We start from the raw sequence: 18,142 nt of genomic DNA, 5'->3' as shown, positions 1-18,142 counted from the left end.
TTACCTTTTTTCTTGTTTTTAGTTAATTCAAGTTAAGGACGATTTGTTGAGTTGATTTTACGCAAATAAGTACGATTCTATGCCATGGTGTTATGGTAAAATGATATTTGCAATGATATTAGAATATATATTAGAACACTGACGCCTCGTGAAAGCAATACTTGAAAAAAAAGTCAGAAAAAGAAATCCTTGAAATCGCACAGTATTCTTCATTAACTAACCTGAATCCAAAGTTACTGTTTTTGTCATCTTTGGCATACTCGGACGCGCTCTCAAGTGAGAACAAGAGAGAATTGCCTGGCAATACAATCGAGCCGGTCGGCCAGTTATCGCTTCCGAAAAACCGTTTAAGCACAAGCCAATAAGAATCGAAATCTTTGTCTTTGTCTCCCGAACGATCCCCTGTGTCTTTCATGGCTTCACAGTAGACGTGAAGATAGTCCTCGGCCTGTGCAGTACCACATTTAGGATCGAACTCGAGGGACATCCACTGGACATCATTAGGAAACTGGAGTCGGTACCTGGAGATGGTTGCTGGCTTGTACGGGTGATCTGATTCGACCACAGCATAATAGCGTTCGTCGAGCTGACAATCGACTTCGCGGTGCTTTTCAAGCTTTTTGTTTATCTTAACAACGTTCTCAAGCAACTTCTTTACAAGATTTAATACTCGAACAGCAGCCGAAGTGTCGGACGATGCGATTTTCACCAATTGAGAAAATACGGCTGGTAACAACAGCGATACAAGGCTGGTACTCTCTAGTGCCGTAAGCCTTTCAGTGTCCTGTAGTGTCCCCACCTGAACAGCCTTGTAAAACAATATAAAAACATACGCACAATAACACAACAGTGGACCATTTTTCCTTAGACCATCAAGACGATTCAGCAGAAAAGGAGACATCGAAATCAATCTAAATTTTCTGTTGTAAGGAAAGTATAAGATAGCGCCCGAGGTAACATTAAACTGTAAAGCATTGGTACCTTATTCATATAGTCGTGCGCAATGTTGACAAGTGTTTGGCTAATAGTCAGTGTCATGCTGGCTGCATCACGAGCTGCATTATGCACGCTATCACTGATGTCAGGTCCATTTGTATTACTGGATGCAGTTGCTGCTTGTGGTGTATTAAAATAGAGAATTTGAGGTATCTGCCCTCGGGAATGATTCGTTCCATTGTAACTTAATGTACAATCAGAAAACGTGAACACTGTGTTATCCGGACCCTTCACCTGAAAGAGTTTCCAATAAGAAACACTATTTTTTCTTCACTGCCTTTTGAGATAATCTGCGCCTTTCATATATATATATATATATATATAATCTTCCTACAACTTGCTTACAGATATTGTTGCCGCCCATTATTTGAACAAACTGGCAGTTAATGCTATTACTGCAAAAGCTAGTTTAAAAAAAAATTAACTTTAGCTAGGGAACATTATATTTCATAATGAATGATAACATAATGGGTATGGCGGCTACAGAGCTACAAAGAAATACGGAGTTTATATGAACACGACACTATATCAACTGTTCAATTTTTGTAGCAAGAAGTATTTGTTTTAAAATTACTTGAAAATTTTTTCGAAGAATCATAGGGATCAGAGTTTTACAGCAAGTCGAGTTACTGGATTTTCTTCCAAGACATTTAGTGCCGAAGACTATTTGGGCTATCTTATTATCACTTGCTGAAATATTTCTCTACTAATTTCCAAAATAAAATAGAAGCAGATTACGATTTGTAAAACTAATCTTCACGATGACTCTCTTAAAGGCTATATGGACCTAGATCATCTGGCGCTAAATATTTAGGCGGCATACTTTTTTCTAACTAGGACCATATCTGCTTCTCAGAAGACAGACATTTCTTCAACTTTGCTAAGTGTTGGGCTTTGGCCCATAAAAACAATTAGTGGCCTATGTAGCCCCATTTTTGGCCGTTGTAGTCTCATAAGATTGGTGTCAGTAAGTAACATTTTTTCAAATATTACTGGATAGTTATAAGGGGCTTTCAAGCCACGATATAGAAGAGTTTATGGTAAACACTCGTGCACTTTTTCTACCACAGTAAAGGTTGTTTTTAACGGGCATGATCACAAGACTTTCGGCCATATAGCGTTTATCATCTGCAACCATCATCACACCATAACGTCTTTACAGAACAGGGTATAACTAAATTTTAACAAATGTTGAATATTATGACAGAATAATCCTTAACAAACCTGGGTGACACCAGAGTCCCCGTTATTGGTTTTACTGCCGTGGTTTCGCAGTCGTATGGCATAGCGGATATTCTTCTTAATGGGTACCGCTCGGTCGAACTTGATTTCGAACATTTCGCCAGTGCAGTCCTCTGGCCCAAAGGTGCCGCTAACTGACTCCAACAACGTCCACCGTTCCACTGTATAGCACGATTAGAACTCATTGAGTTAGTTGGCCACATTACTTCGGTTATAAACTTCGTTTGCAGCATTATCTTTTGAATGAATTTACCAAAATTGCTTTTTGCAAGCAAACAAAAAGAAAATGAACAGTATAGCAATAGAAATAGTAGCATGCTTTCACGAACCTCGGGCTTTTAAATAACTTATGTTTAAATATAAATCCCGTTCACAAACGCCGGGTCTTAGTTTCAAGTACTTTGCCTCGTTTTCTAACTGCACTATGCTCTAAGCTGACACCTTTATCGCGGTCCCTGTACAGTTGCGTAGGTGTTCGTTTTAATTCCGTTTCGACTGAGTATCTTACCTTGCAGCTCGTTTGCTGTCGCCGGTCCTGCCGCAGTAAAGTCCTGTAGATCGAGTTCGTACACCCAATCGTGGCTAGCAATGGATGTTCCGTAAATTACAGCACCCGCAATACTGATGCCGGCTCGATCAACGGAAAAGCATATCGCGTCCGGACTTCCGTTACCGGTATTCCAGCTTCGATTAGGTTGAAGCCGTTGAAATCGAGATGGGGTAACTAGTGGATTAAGTGCGGTGACATGGTGTCCACCAGATGCATCCAGCATTGAAGGTCGTTCGGCTATTACACGGGCAGCCATCTCTGATACGATGGAAGTCAATAGTCGGCAAGAGTTGTGCACCAAATCCGCCGGCAAAGGTCTAGCCGAGTTTGCCGCGCCGTTGTGAGATGCATAACCGTTAGAGCCTGCACTGCCATTGCTAGCTGCATCCGCAAGTATAGCCCCCAAAGGATTGACGCTGATCTTGATGAGTTTGTCCACGACGTCAGCAAACGTTAGGGTACCTAGAATGCGAATGTCCTCGTCGTCGCGTACCGACATTGCGTCGTTCAGTAACCTGCCGAAAAAGTGTATATGTAGGTGTAGACAAGTATGAGATCAAAGATGTTGCCAAGATTAAGTATCTCATGTGCACATGTGGATAAGACGGTTTCAAATATACTTAAATGTGTGCTAATTTGTCATATTTATTTGCACTGATCCGATTATATAAAACGAGCGAAGTTCGTATTAGCAGGTATTAGTGTGGAAAACCTTAAAAACAGCAGAATATTGTTTGACCTTTTTTGGTGAGGAAGCTTAGCCTGTACGAGAAAGCGCCTCACTAGAAAACGAACGCCCTGCTAAACTCATTTTAATATCAAAAACATCTTTGATCAATGAACCGTTCCGACGACCTACGTTTGCTGTGTGGTACAGTTTCTGTCATATAGTGCAAAGCAAATTTATTTCAAGGGCCGGCATATGCTTGGATATGCCGGTAAGATCAGCTACAACTCGGACGACCTATGGATTCCAGCACTCCATTTGATGGCTTTTTCCATCCGTTTTATTGCTAAGAACGAGAAATCTAGCTACATCACATATGGGATCAAAAGATATTTTGTATCATGTTACGTACTTTCCGTATAGAACTGGAACTTCGCTGCTATCGCTTCGAGTCGACGGTAACTGGTGATTGAAAGTGGAAGACATGGGACTTGTTGGCGGGCTGCTACTACTAGCTGCATTTCCCAACAGTGAAACAGCCCGCTCATGGAGCACAACCTAAGTAATTACAGCAAATTAAATAGCGCATTAAATAATGTTTCGCAATTTCAAAGCTATAAGGAAGTCCAAAAAGCTAACGAGTTTAGTTTTATTTTCCATTTTTGCCGTTAGATAGCAGCTTCACAAGGAGAAATTCTGATTAAAGTATAACCCAGCCGCACCGATTTATGTATCTGCTATACGGGTTAAGGTAAATTGTACTTAAAATTTAGCCATAGTAACTTCTAGCTTTTGTGTTTTCTACATTTTTGCCGAAAGCAAAAACCTTGCTGATCAAACTGCGTACCTTTGAAAGCTGATTTGGCAACATCGAAGCCAGTAATGCAGGCGGCGCACTGCTGAGCGCATCGAGAATTGTCGAAAGAAGCCGAGAATAATCACGACACTGTTGTTTTCCAGACGAACATGTTGCTCCACCTAATGCAGACAAACCTGTCTGGTGTTTCTTCTGCGCACCAGTAAAAAGAGTTCGTAACAATTTTACAATTATTTGAATTTCAATATTAATTCGTTTCTATGCCCAGTAATATGCGCCAAAGCATTAAAAATATGTAAAATAAGGAAGGATCCTTTCATTTAATTCCTATTCTGCTGGAAGCTAAAAGGAGTATCTAAGAAAAAGAAAAATCTTAACTTCCCAAATTGCAGCTCTATTATACGTCTCAATGTTTACCTCAGAAGGTTTTTGATCTTGAAGGAGAAGTTCACCAAGTCCCTGCCACTTTATTGTATCTGTAGGGTAAAACGTTTGATAGCAGTGCAAAAAGGTTACGCAGCTCTCTTTAACGAATTGTTCAAGAGCAGGCCTTCCTTTTGAACCTGTTGTAAGCACTTTCTTTAGCATTTTCCGGCAAAGCCATAGAGCTCGGCAAATAGGTTCCAATGACGCTGATGATGACGTAACCAAATGTGGATGCACTTGCGAGACGTACTGCCGAAGCAAGCTTAGAACTGGCTCGGACAGACGTTCCGCAATCACGCATGGACCTGTCAAATAGGGAAACGGATACATCCGTTAATAGCCTGTACATTAGCTGAAAATAGGCATCGCTGAAACTTCCTTCGACGCCTTACTCATGTTTACAGCGGAGCTATTTACTGAGTTCAACAAATAAGCTTAAACCTTGATTTTGACAAACCTGCAGTAACCTAATTCAACTTCATTCAATTATGCGAACATAAACTACGCTTTTTGTTGCCTGATGATCGTAAACCTGCCTTCTTGTAATTCAGTCCAAATCCATTCGATGAGCGTAAGCAACGAATGGAAGCATCCAGCGTCAATGCTTGTGGAGAAGTCTTTACTTAAGCGATAGACGGGTGCTTCCTCATCCGATCCCGCAGTAAAACCTGAAATACCAGTTCCACTTTGGGCTTCGGGGCATGCAAGACGATATAGCAACTGCGGTATCTGACCCGCAGTAACATCCGTTCCATTATTTGAACGCTTGGACCCCTTGAAATAGAAGGTCACCTGGTCCTCCGTCACCACCATTGCTTGACCCATAGAGCCGCAGTCCGACGAGGGACCTACGCACAGATATAAAAAAAAATGTTTACAGGGGAAAGAGACAGAATGAAAGAGAACACATATATACATATACGTCAATCCAGTACCCAGACGAAACGGCCTGAACGGCTGTCGATCCAAGGAGCATTTATTTTCAGAAGGCATAAGTCAACATTGCAAATTCTTAGCATTACGAAATGCAAAACACACTCATTGTTCCGACAGGTTATCGATTACAAGAGCAGATTTGCCTTCGAAGCCAGTTATCCGCGCTTCAGATGACACGCAAAAATTCTCATCACTTTACTTTCTTTATTAGCATGAAGAGAAAACTCTTCATATTATAAGTATGACAAATGGCGAGTTAATTTTAAACGCCAATAAAATTTGGTTCCAGATTGCATCAGCGTTATTCTGTCGCAAGCTAACTACTTGTACTCTAACTACAATGCGTACCAGCGATTCTAGCCCATACAAGATACCAACGATGAGCCTGACAGGCGATAGGTACATCAAGAAGCAACGGATGTTTTTGTCTGGCCGGGCATTCGTATGCCTGATCATCAAGGTCGACCAGAAGTTCACCGTCTCCTTCCTGATCTCCACCGTCTTCGCCAAGGTCGAGGACGCGCAACTTTGCCGTGTATTCTCCTCGACCGCCAAATAGGCCCACTCCACCAAGTATGATATCCGCGTCGCACATGAATCTAAAACACACATTATCAATGACCATAGTGCTACAATCTTACTTGCTAACATACTTCAGCATTAAAACAAAGCGGTTGAAGCCGACGGAGAAACGCTATGTTGTTGTTGTCTCAGCGGATGGCTTCTGATATATCCAACTCCACAATGAAATTATAAACTTCTCACCGAATGGCTTCAATTGACTGTCCCGAGTAGCCCCAGCCACCACCATGGTTCTCAAAGCGGTTCACAACTAGGTAATCGTTATTGGTAAAAGTTCTCCTTGCCATCAGTGCGGCAGGACCTGCAACACTGCTTTTACCAGTTCCGACACCCGCGGAGCTTGCTGCTGCGGGTAATACAGCTGAGCTTTCCAACTGTTCTTGTGAGTGTGAGGCAGCCAACTCTACGAAACGAACCAGACTCAACGCAGCGTGTTGGCGGCTAATTTCGAATTCACTCTGCTAAAGAAAGTAATCCAAGGATAAACCATTAATCCAACGTTCGAACTACTTATAAGCGCTGCGTATGTATATGAAATATACATGACTGTACATATAACTAGCAGGCTAGCATTTTTAAGAAAATCTTGTACACAGAAACAAATATGTAATATGATTTTAATAATGATTTTAATAAGATATTTGTACTCGTTAATATAATACAACAAGAGCAAAACTTCGATTGTGTTGAACTCGCTTATGCCATTTGTTAACATTTATGCTATGAACATGTAGCTACTGGTTATTCGCGCCAATCAAATTGTCTACGAAATAGAAATAACCAAAAAGCTTAATTACTAGTACTTGCTTGATGACGTAAAGGATGGCAGGTGAAGAAAGTGCTACAAGTACTAACTACATAAGATTCAAAAAATGATTAGTTACCGAAGGTACAGTGGCAGGCAGTGGAAGGCCAGGTACAGTGTGGTATACGCTAACAGTCCTCGATGAATGCTTGTAGCTCCATAAGACGTCATAGATGTGATCAAGCACAAGGCAGTTGTCACTGCCCACGGAGTGAGACCCAAAGTGGCCTCTGCACTGACCACTGGCACGCTGTACCATCAGAGAGCTGTAGTCTGAACCTGATGAGGCGTCAGGCACCAATGTGATAAGGTGACGTGTTCCCGTAACACGAGCCTGAGACAGACACCTGCACAAACGACAGAACAGCACAATGGAATATAAGAAAACATAGCTTAGCTTCTCATTAGCCAACGCTTATTCTGTCGAATGCTATTCCTTGGCAAGTAAGAACTAGAAATCAAAGCTAGCACTTGTTATTAAACTATCTTTTGTAGAGCTTGAGTAACTGTACCATGCATACGAGATCACCCAGCATACCTGGCATCGATCAGGTTCTCGTCTATTCGGATAAAAGTGTGATCGCCTGATGCGCCGACCCAAGTGGCGCGTCGTGGTTGTGGCGCTCCGATGCCGGGCACAGGGCCGGCTACCGCGTGCCACAGCACGTCCGATGATAACGTAATACCAGAATCCTCCTCTGATCGGCATAGCTGGCCATTCTGCAAGATTGCATCGTAATCGATTTTTTTAGCACATTCTCCCATAATTACAAACCATGATGTTGTCACTTCGTGAACTACTTTCGAACCTAAGTTAATCTGGCCCACTCAAATAAACAAGACGTTTGTCGTCATGCTTCAAACCAATATTAAAACATTTATTACTCACCAGAGGGTTTCCACAAGTATAAACTGCACCATTGGCGAGTAATAAAACGGTGTGATTACTTCCAGCTGCAACTTGTACGGCCCGCATTCCCGAGGGAATCCCCTGTAATGGGCCAGGCGCACCTCGCAGTGACCTAGTACCGTGTCCAAGCTGGCCATGTTGATTACTTCCAAATGTTAACACGCTGCCGTTTTCCAACAGGAGTACTAAACATTTCAGTTTTAAACAGAAACAGACAGGAAATCTGAGTCATTTGCTTACTTATTTTCACAGATGTTCTTATTTGCTGTGCCACAGTGTTTTGAGTTGCGTAGCTGTATTGTTATATTATTTATAAAAGACTTTTCCATTCAAGTCTTTAGAAAATATCAATGGTTATTGGAGAACTAGTCGTTAACCTCACAACATCTAACATTTTTTTTATAGCCGTTTTATAGGCGACAGAAACAAACAAGAGGGATTGTTCGGAAGGCAGAAAATGCGCCTCATGCATGTTCAGCTAAAAAATATGGCTCTTTAGCGTTTAAAATATAAACAATAAGCGGAAAAAAAATGTTTGCAATAATGCGAAGAAAAGGACGTACATACGTATCGCGTGATACGAGTAAAAACTAAACAGAGTCTCCTCTGCATCTTTCTAATTACTAGAGATAACTGTATGCGTTCTTTTAGTGATAATCCACTATTTACCTATTTATTTGTCTAGATTTTCTATCTAAAGAGATATCAGGAACAAAAAACGAATGTTTATTTTTAGAATCCTTGATCGGTGGTTGTTCTGTCGATATTATATATTAGTCGATATTTAGTTACTTTACCAAATCAGTATTCGCCGAATATCTACAATGAGATACATTTACCCGTATGATGTACGCCGGTGGCCGCTTGGATCACTTTGTTAGCGATGTTCAGTTTAACAGGGGGTAGCGACGCAAGCTTCCCCCCGTCTAAGTCACCTCCACCCATTACCGCATGTCCGGAAGGCCCTCCAATGTACTGCGCCCCATTTCCAGAACTCGAATGGTTCGGGCCATTACCCGCAGCACCACAGAGCGAAGGCAGATCTTGACGTGAGTCGCAGCCGGAAGCCCCCCGTAATCCAGCTGCAGCTCCAAGTAGGCATGAAGAGCCATTCCCTAAAATCGCTCCGCTAGCCAGGCGAGCATCGTTTCCAACCTAAACAGTTACGATAAATATGGGAATAAAATCCTCCCTCCTTCCCTCTCACATATATATATATACATATATATATATATATATATATATAAAATAAAATTGTATCAGATACACATATGTATATGTGTGTATCTGATACAATTTTATTTTGTATGGCGCTAAATATTAAAAGCTAATTTACATAAAGGCTTGGCTGCTTCTGTTTGTCCTAATTTTCTGGAAGTTATTATATTATCATAAGCTTTATTTTTATTACCATAACTTTATGCAGAGGCGTATCTCGGGCAACCTTATTGAGAAGCTTCATCACGTGATGTCTCCGGCCCCCGCAAACCAGACCACCATCTTCGCCTCCGACGGCCCGTTCACGTTCTCGTTCCCTCACCAGCCGTGAATATGATGGAGAGTACTCTTCGCGTCGACGCATTCGTTCCTGATTTTTTCGATAAATTGCTGCAATTTCCCCAGGAGGATATCCAAGAGCATTTACTCCGCTACCGGCTAACGTATTCATCTAAACATACAACAGAGAGAAATAGGGGTTCAAAAAACAGAGCTTCATTACTAATTGTATGGCAATTGTGTATTGGCAATGTGGAGTAAAGACCCTAATCGATTTCCACTAACTAATCGATTTCCATTATTACTTTTGGATGATGATACGGCACAGAAGGCGCTAGTATCAAGCCTCTACTTACAGCTGCGGCCAGTCTTTGGTTTTGTTCACAGGAAGCAGTAGCGACAAACGGAGCTGCAGCCTGGGCAGGTGGCCCAGATACTATCGATTCGGTCACTTGTCCAGCTGTCGCGGTTGCAGCCGATGGCGGCGCATCGGCTTGCCCGGACGCTGGGGATGGCAAAAGAACCACAGCGGAAGGGGCGCCGTCCTCGCGTGGGGTGCAACAAACTTGACAAAGTCCGCAATGAATACATCCCCCATCACCCACGCCGCAACCGCATTGGCTGCAACGACAATTCACGAGATGAATACAACACATTTAACACCGCACAACGTTGAAATCGGGTCTATTTAACTAACTCTATTTAGCTGCTATAATAGTAATAACAATTCGTAAGCCTTATTAAATATTCAAGTGAGCACTTTTCAACTAATCGTCAAAACATTCATAGAGAAACTTTCCTGTATTCTTTTGAACACCCTTGAAAACGTTTATCAAACAAATAAAAAACAATCGACATTGATTGCTGTAGTTGATATTACGTATTTGTATAATACGCCTGGTTAATTAACAATAACCAAACTATATGCGAATTTTCTTAAATGCCTGCCTAAAGTAATTAACAAACAATATTTTCATGTATTTACTTTTATTTCATTTGCGTTCTCCCAGTATTACAGAAGAACTGCTTCGCAGTGCGACAGTTTGAGAAGCACTTACCCGCCGGGTAGTCTCTGAGCGCCGGGGGGTAAGCTCATCGAGGCTATACAATGTGATCCATAACCCGTGCATTGAAAGCACCCGGTGCAGATGCGGCAATTTTGAGATACAAACTGGTGGGGCGGACAGCCGCCAAGAACTGGCTGAACTTCTCTGAGTGAACCATCGGAAACACCCCCAGACGGGCCCTGCTCGTCTCCGGATCCTATAGTCGCTGCTGCACCTTCGACATCAACTAACGAATCAGCACTGCTCGCCGTAGTAATGGACACCTCTGAAATATCCGCTACAAAAAATAATGAATACCATCAACAATAAGAGACCCCCGACGAGAACAGCGACTAGCATGCTCCAACAACTCTCTATTATATTTACAAAGTAGTAAGCGCATTTACCATAAACTTGTAATATTAGACATGAAAAGTCAGCCACGCGTACTGGTGATACTCAATAGACGGCAATAGTAATTCTAAGCTGTCACCGTATTTAAAATTACATAATATTTGTTACACGTACTTCATTCCAGAGATGTATTTGAGAATAGTTTTTTTCTGCGGATTGTTATATTTAGTTGACGTGCATTTTCCTGTAATAAGTGGTGATGCAATGGATTCATTATATTACTAGAGTAGCAAACTTTTCTGATTTTATTACAAGATCTAAGAAGGTATGCGTATATCAAGTATTCCTTAAACTATTTAAAGATTATAATTAATTAAATGGCTAAAATATACCGGATCCAGTAGCAGAGATAGAACACCCCGCAGCCAGCTCCCTCGCGCACTGCCCTTTATGGTTCACACCAAATGTGTACACAGCTCCCGAGTGAGTTACGGCCACTACATGGGCCTTTCCCAGACATACTTGCATCACCTATTAACAATGACATGAGTAGATTAACAACTAAAGATTACAGTTAGTCCGATCGACAACAGAGATAATATCCGGAAGGCCCCTTTAAACTTCATTAACTAACAATAAGCCACTATGCTAACAACATTTGTAAGAGCAAGCTACTGAAACTGTGTAATAAATATCACACTATAGTACTAACGTCTTTAACTCCTGCAACGAGACCCGTGTTCGGCTCCGTATGACCTGCTGCGTCCTTTCCGAACATCAACAAATCGCCAGCTGACGTTACCACAGCCGTTGTCCCATTATTGCAAGCGACGTCCACTGCCTCAACACCTTCAAGCTTTGTGATTCTAGAAAGGAAATATCGTGTCCCAAAGAATATGCCCATAAAATAATAGACAGAAAACATCAATTTTGCTTTCTTCATATACGTTATTATTATCCTTATTACAACTAACGCTTTTGGATTACTTAAACCCAGTCAAAAAAAAAAATTCTTAAAAGTGATATTTCATTAACAATATGTAAATTACTACTTTAACCAAAATTACGGGATGAACATATGTTAACAGGCAGACTTTTAATGCAGTAACTCTAGGAGTTACGACATTTAACTTACTTCCTTGGTTTGGTGGTTTTGGGCTGTCGTTTTCCTTTGACAGGATCACCATCTTCGCCTCGACGTGCTGTTCCAGCGAACCAGACGGCTCCATCAGGAGCGAGAAAAACCGCATGACTTCCATCGTGACCTACGGCAACCCTTCGGGCGGATAAATTCATGCTAGGCCATCGATCCGACCCTTGCTTTATTCCAAGAGCTGCTACACGACCAGCTGCCCACATAGTTCCAGCAGCTCCACGCACCAGAGCGAAATCCTTTCCACAAGCCACAATGTCAGCTTCCTCTGATTCTGAACCAGCGCCTAATACAGCAGCTGAGAACACAGTGCAATTATTGGAGGGAATGAGTGTTAGTTTGACTTTACCTCTTAATAGTGAATGGCAAACTTAGTAACTGATGTACTCAAGATTTAAATTGCAGTCATTCTGAATATACAACTTACAAAGAACGATTGGCATTTTACTGTCATCCTGCTGAAGTGCCGAAGCTTGCTTCGACGCGAATTGATGCTGTTTGGACTGCGGTGGTTGCCCGCCACATCCAGCTCCCACCTGAGCTTGAAGTTGTTTGCTTGCTATATCGCTCCTACTGATGTCGGCAATGATACCGTGGCCGTAAACGAGCATCGACTTTTTTGTTAGTTTGAGCAGCATTTCAGCGGTTCGGGAAGCTTCTGACGCAGTTGCAGCTGACATCGGAGCTGCCGTCGCTCGTATCGGCTCATCACTGTCTTCGGCGGCCGTGAGTGGCCGAAATATCGTCTGAATCGAAAATGCTTCTTCATGGGGCAAAATACTGCACACCGACTGGCCGTCGCTGAACAGAGCTATCAAGATAAACATGAAACAAGCACTCATCAGAGCCTGCAATCTCGAACAGCAAGTTACTTATTGGTTAGATGCAAAAATAACTTAGACAAAAATGTCTACGTACTGTTTACTAGTGGAATCGTCATTCCGCTGGCAAGCGACATCCGACGCGAAACTTGGAGAGTATCTTTATCCAGGAAAACAATCGAGTATGTCCCTTTTCGCATCGAGCCTTTGTTAGCACTCACGCCGTTAATTTCCGATTCCATGGCTACACCCACCAAATCATCAGCCACAACACCAACCCACACGACGCCTTCAGAGCGTCCCAGATGACGGTTCATCACTAATACGTTGCCCTAAAGAGTTGAAAATTATTAATGTAATATGACAACCAACTACAAAAAACGATGGCTGTGAAAAATAAATAATTCAAAATAGAGGAGAATGCTCGTGCTAAAAATAAGTCCTTTTTCCGAATGACATCAACTTGTGATTTTCTCTAAAGTATGGTTTCTATTGGGACTCACCTCAATGGAATCTCCGAATCCATTACTAATTTTGTAAAGAGCTCCGGACTGCAAAAGGTAAATGAATCGACCGTCTGATGCAAGGGAACACGGTGATTCCCTTCGGCTCGAGTCTTTACCAGAATCTAGCTCTAATGGAAGATTTATTTGAAATGAGTCAGTTGGTAGCGGGGGTATCCCAAGATGAAACCACCGAGGCAAAGGACGACCCGGGGCACCAGTTAGCATTGAATGAAGGGAACGCTGCAATCCTACTAAAATCAGTGGAGTCTGTATCAAAATGAATGTTTAGCACAGTTTTAAACAAACAATCACACATGTGAGGGTTAGACGTTAGGCAATGTCTTAAGGTCACCGAAAATCTAATTTCGCGCACATTTCGAAAATTGGATAATGATAAGAATACAACGACTTTTTTTTTTTTTATAGCATTGCTTGTTGTTGTTGCATTAAAATAATCTAATTTTGAATGATTCATGTACCGGCAGTACACGCGTTTGAGCGGAGTTGTCAGGTAATGTTAACAGCAGACAGTTAGCAGCTGCTAGAAGTTTGGCCGTCTCTCCTGATGCAATAGCCAATGATATGAGACATCCCGATGAGATCGAGCTCAACTCCGGAGACACTTCATCCATAGATGACAGTTCCAGCATCAACGAAAATAATTTATCTGTGAACCAGACAAAAGCAAAGAGGTGTGGAGGTACAAACATCAGCACAACGCATGTATAAAGATATTAAAGAATTAACAAGAACTTTAGTTTTTCCTCTGAAGCGCCGCAAACTCCTTAATAACACATGATAGGACCCTTATATAAAAGGTCCGATACCAAACACGTTTGTTTTTCGATTTTCATATTCTCTCAATATGTTTCATAATCAAAAGCCTGGCAATTTGTGTTGATGAAGTTATACCCAGTACCCATTTCACACAACAAAGTTAGCAAGTAGGTTAAAATTTCGCTTGATTGGACATGTGATAAAGGGTACTATCCCATGGTTCTTCCATTGTACCTGTACGATGAAGGAACTAAATACTGACGATCAGATTTGGCGTAATACTCCGCGGTGTTCTTGAAACAACAGGTTTCATCTGGAATACATACCTATCGCCTCGCGAGGCTCATTTCTCATCACCTCAGGAGCCAGACCCTGCAAAGTGTCAAACAAGCCCCGTAGAGCACGAGCACATAGATCAGGATGTTCCTGACAACTGTCCCGAATTACATCCAGCATTCCGTGGATGCCCATCACAACTAGGCGCGGTAACGGGAGAACGCCTTGCGTCGTCTGTAAATCAAAACCACAAACAGAACGGTACCTGGTGATAATTATAACGTATCGATAAGATGTTAGCCGCCTTCTTAATCAATCTAACTAATTGGCCTAGCTGTACAGTACGAAGTGAAACACTAACCAGAACCGTCATTCTAAAGATCCTAGATGTTTACAAACGCCAGAACCATGCTAAATGCCAAACCATATAATAGCGAACATATTGGGTCAGGGTTAAAAAAGGACTATCAGGGAGACAGGATACTAGATTCACGATCCGAAATAAAGTGTAACATATAATATAATCGAAGACTACAAGACTTCTCCCTTACTTTTTTGTCATCGGAAATGTCTGCCACAGACGAATCCCCGTCCGCTTTTTGGTGGGCGACTTTGTCGGAAATTCCGGACCGCCTTTCCGCAGCCTGAATGCAAGCTCGAATCGCAGCAAATATGGCAAACGGTGATGGGTTTGGCCGGAGCTCGAGAAAGGCCCGATGGTCGAGGGGATGGAAACCCTGTTCCGAACTACTCGCCAACACACCGCCTTTCTGTAATAACGTTTTCGTCACAATCAGCTTCGGCTGTCATAGTTTGGCCGCCCAAGAAGTGTATACGACGCAATGGATAATTAAATACTCTGATAAGTGTTATTGTGAAACGATTTATGTAGTTTTTATATACCCAGGTTTTTAAAATTAATTAGAAAAAATAATGCGGTTGGTCGTTGGCAAGCGTCTGTAAGTAATAAAATTAGTTAAGAAGGGGCTATACAAACACCCCAAATTTTGTGCTGGCTTCTTCAAAATAAGCTTTCACAACTCATTGTAATACAACTAAGAACTCGCTTGAATACTTCACCTAGCATAGGTGCATCACACAAGTAGATGCATATCACAAGTATATGCATCATTATACAAATCTTACCGTATTTATCGAGTGTAGGCTCCAAGAAAAGGATCATAGACTGTTAGTCAAAATTGACTATAACTAATAACAATCCGGACTACGTTCTGCTTTGATTAAGAAATCTAATCGCATGTCCTCAATAGCAGAGACAATGTTAGCATTCACACTTATTAAGTCCATTCCATTGCAGGCATAAAATGTTGCCCTACCTGCTGAAGGCAGTTTTCTAAGCATGTGGTAAGGCCGTTAAACTAAGTTTTGAAAACTCGTGCTCTAAAAAACTAAACCTACAGAGGCCAATATACCAGGCCGAACCTCACAAATATTTTTATATTCAGCAGTAGCTCTTAAATTATATTAAACAGTTTTTTTCTGTAGTAGTTAAGAATTATTATTACTCTTAGAGAGCTCAAGTTGTGGTCTTCGGACTATGTTACCCTACGACTTCTGTAGCTCGGAATTAACAAGTTAGTTAATGGTGGAACTTTACATCAAAGTTCCACCATTAACCAAATAATTTTAAAATCAGATCCAAGTATTGAGAAAGGACTCTGTAAATAAATTTACTTCTTGCCTAACGATGAGTTAGATATATATATATATATATATATATAATATCTTGCCGTCTAATTTGCTGTACGCTCTATTTTATTCGCGTTCACAGCATAGATTTCCTTCTTACTGTAGAACACAAAACAGAAGCGAACTTGTTATATCCAAAGTTATATATATATATATATATATATATATACATGGAACCAACGAATGCGACCACAACAAGATAGCATTAACTAACGATCAACTTTACCGAAATATTCCAGTAAGAAACTACGCCAAACGAGTTAGCATGTGCATGTTCACGACTTGACTCACCTCTGCAAGCCCCTTAGGGGGTTTGCCGATCCGGTTTCGTGCATCTTTTCGCCTGAAATAATGCAACCAAGGTAAATACATAATATCACTGCTCTATTAACGTTGTTATTTATCTGTATTTGTGTATATTACTTAAATGAGTACATCAGTGCCAATAATATCACTCATGGTGTGACATGTGCTCGACTAGATGTATTGATATGTTTCATGTCTCAGTTTCGCCTACACAAAAAAAATAATGCTAACTTTTGATCATATTACCAACTGCATGGTTTCTCTGTTAGTCTCAGTAGTGGGTTGTCAAGCCAATCGCTTTTCGTGTATTTACAATAAGACGCGATATCGCGTATCCTACAGTTTATCCCCTACACGTTCAAGGGGAACACGGCAGTCTACATTTCTATACAACTACATCATTATCATATACCCTATGTCAATACGGAACATGGTACACAACGCTACATCATTGATACTATTGCCTTCAGGTTTTCATATCAGCTTCAGCTTGCCGACATCTGTCTGAAATCTTCAGAAATGATAAGATCTGCTTCACGCCTATTCATCTCACCTTAAATTTGCGGCATCGGTCATCGAGGTATTTGTTTGTCATTACATGCAAACAGTAACGCAATTAATATTCGTCGTTATTTCCCGCACGTTTGAGCCGCTCATAAATGCTGTGTATATGTATTTTCCTGCAAACTATTAGGGGTTCGACACCGGCGTCTGTATAGATGAGATGTTCTATATATTGATAAAATGCCTACATACGACGTGCCACAAGCAGAAGAGACTTGACGTTGTCTGATGAGTGACCAATGACACCAGACCAGCGGAGCACCCGCGCAACAAACTCTCTCTGATTTTACACAAACGATATTAATATAACAGCGATTGATTAAAAACTGCCTATATTTCCACGAGCTAATCACTGCCTCAGCGATGATACCATCTGCTAAACACATACGCGAATATTTGCCCATTTACTTTTGCCAATCTATCCCTTGGAAACTGACACCTAGTTATTAACCGGTTCAGGTAACGGACATCTTCAATAATCGTAGCAAAAACCAGACTTTTTAAGAACTTGAAAGTAACTTGCATTTTTGTTAACAACAACATGATTTTACGGGAATGCTATAAGTAATTATACGCAGAACAAAATGCTTCTGTACTGGGCTGTCGTCAATTGTTGTGCCGGCATCGCTAATCATCTACGAAAAAAATATCTGTATCGTCTTCTAACCTCTCAGTTGATGCTGGTGGTGGCCTGAACAGGGCATGAAACTCCTTTTCTAAAGTCTTGGTCATTGTGAGCACCAGCTCCGTTCCAAGCTGTTGGTAACAATATGCACGCGTATCACATATTTAAGGTCCTTCGGCCTCATACACCTTATAGGACTGTTGGAACGACTACCGCCACACGCACTAGGAATACACGCACCCAGGTCCACCGCTTTAAGATAGAAACCACTGAAGGCAAGATACAGAAACCTTCACGCGATGCAACCTCACTTCGAGCAATTTCAAATGCGTTTCCGCAGTTCCGCTGCAGCTCTTGGTAATATTCGAAAATCAAGAACAGGCTAGAGATGTCCAATGAACATCTCATGAACAATTTCTATCTACGAAAAATTGTGAATGAAGTTATACTGCTCCTCCACTCCGTTGTGATGATTCGCTGTACTATACAAGCAAATGGGCTTCATTTGTTTACATGGTATTAGCACACCGCAGAGGCAAGGGATACACTACGTAGTAAAACCCACACATTCGCTTT

The 18,142-nt window shown here is 41.5% G+C and overlaps 1 protein-coding gene across 1 annotated transcript in view; it reads right to left on the bottom strand.

Moving 5' to 3' along the window:
- The window catches only part of hiw (MYC binding protein highwire), a 37,504-nt gene extending 19,382 nt beyond the window's left edge, over nt 1-18,122 (bottom strand). The window contains exons 1-28 of the mRNA XM_022837123.2: nt 17,609-18,122; nt 16,363-16,414; nt 14,913-15,131; nt 14,412-14,595; nt 13,788-13,975; nt 13,306-13,575; nt 12,900-13,134; nt 12,409-12,792; nt 11,964-12,279; nt 11,541-11,694; nt 11,221-11,359; nt 10,487-10,772; nt 9,785-10,049; nt 9,343-9,600; nt 8,771-9,086; nt 7,911-8,116; nt 7,560-7,741; nt 7,101-7,368; nt 6,400-6,677; nt 5,983-6,233; nt 5,235-5,546; nt 4,690-5,003; nt 4,303-4,464; nt 3,868-4,013; nt 2,747-3,303; nt 2,221-2,399; nt 982-1,230; nt 222-808 (exon numbers count right to left, since the gene is read on the bottom strand). Coding sequence (XP_022692858.1) covers nt 222-808; nt 982-1,230; nt 2,221-2,399; nt 2,747-3,303; nt 3,868-4,013; nt 4,303-4,464; nt 4,690-5,003; nt 5,235-5,546; nt 5,983-6,233; nt 6,400-6,677; nt 7,101-7,368; nt 7,560-7,741; nt 7,911-8,116; nt 8,771-9,086; nt 9,343-9,600; nt 9,785-10,049; nt 10,487-10,772; nt 11,221-11,359; nt 11,541-11,694; nt 11,964-12,279; nt 12,409-12,792; nt 12,900-13,134; nt 13,306-13,575; nt 13,788-13,975; nt 14,412-14,595; nt 14,913-15,131; nt 16,363-16,414; nt 17,609-17,673 — 7,022 coding nt within the window. The 5' untranslated portion in view covers nt 17,674-18,122. The remainder of the gene's footprint in view (nt 1-221; nt 809-981; nt 1,231-2,220; nt 2,400-2,746; nt 3,304-3,867; nt 4,014-4,302; nt 4,465-4,689; nt 5,004-5,234; nt 5,547-5,982; nt 6,234-6,399; nt 6,678-7,100; nt 7,369-7,559; nt 7,742-7,910; nt 8,117-8,770; nt 9,087-9,342; nt 9,601-9,784; nt 10,050-10,486; nt 10,773-11,220; nt 11,360-11,540; nt 11,695-11,963; nt 12,280-12,408; nt 12,793-12,899; nt 13,135-13,305; nt 13,576-13,787; nt 13,976-14,411; nt 14,596-14,912; nt 15,132-16,362; nt 16,415-17,608) is intronic.
- Between the last annotated feature and the right edge of the window lie 20 nt (nt 18,123-18,142).

Source organism: Varroa jacobsoni, unplaced genomic scaffold (genome assembly GCF_002532875.2).
Source record: "Varroa jacobsoni isolate VJ856 unplaced genomic scaffold, vjacob_1.0 scaffold_693, whole genome shotgun sequence".
In the NCBI taxonomy this organism is placed as follows: Eukaryota; Metazoa; Arthropoda; class Arachnida; order Mesostigmata; family Varroidae; genus Varroa; species Varroa jacobsoni.
Note: the sequence above shows the minus strand (reverse complement) of the source record. Positions and strands in the feature narration are given on the sequence as shown.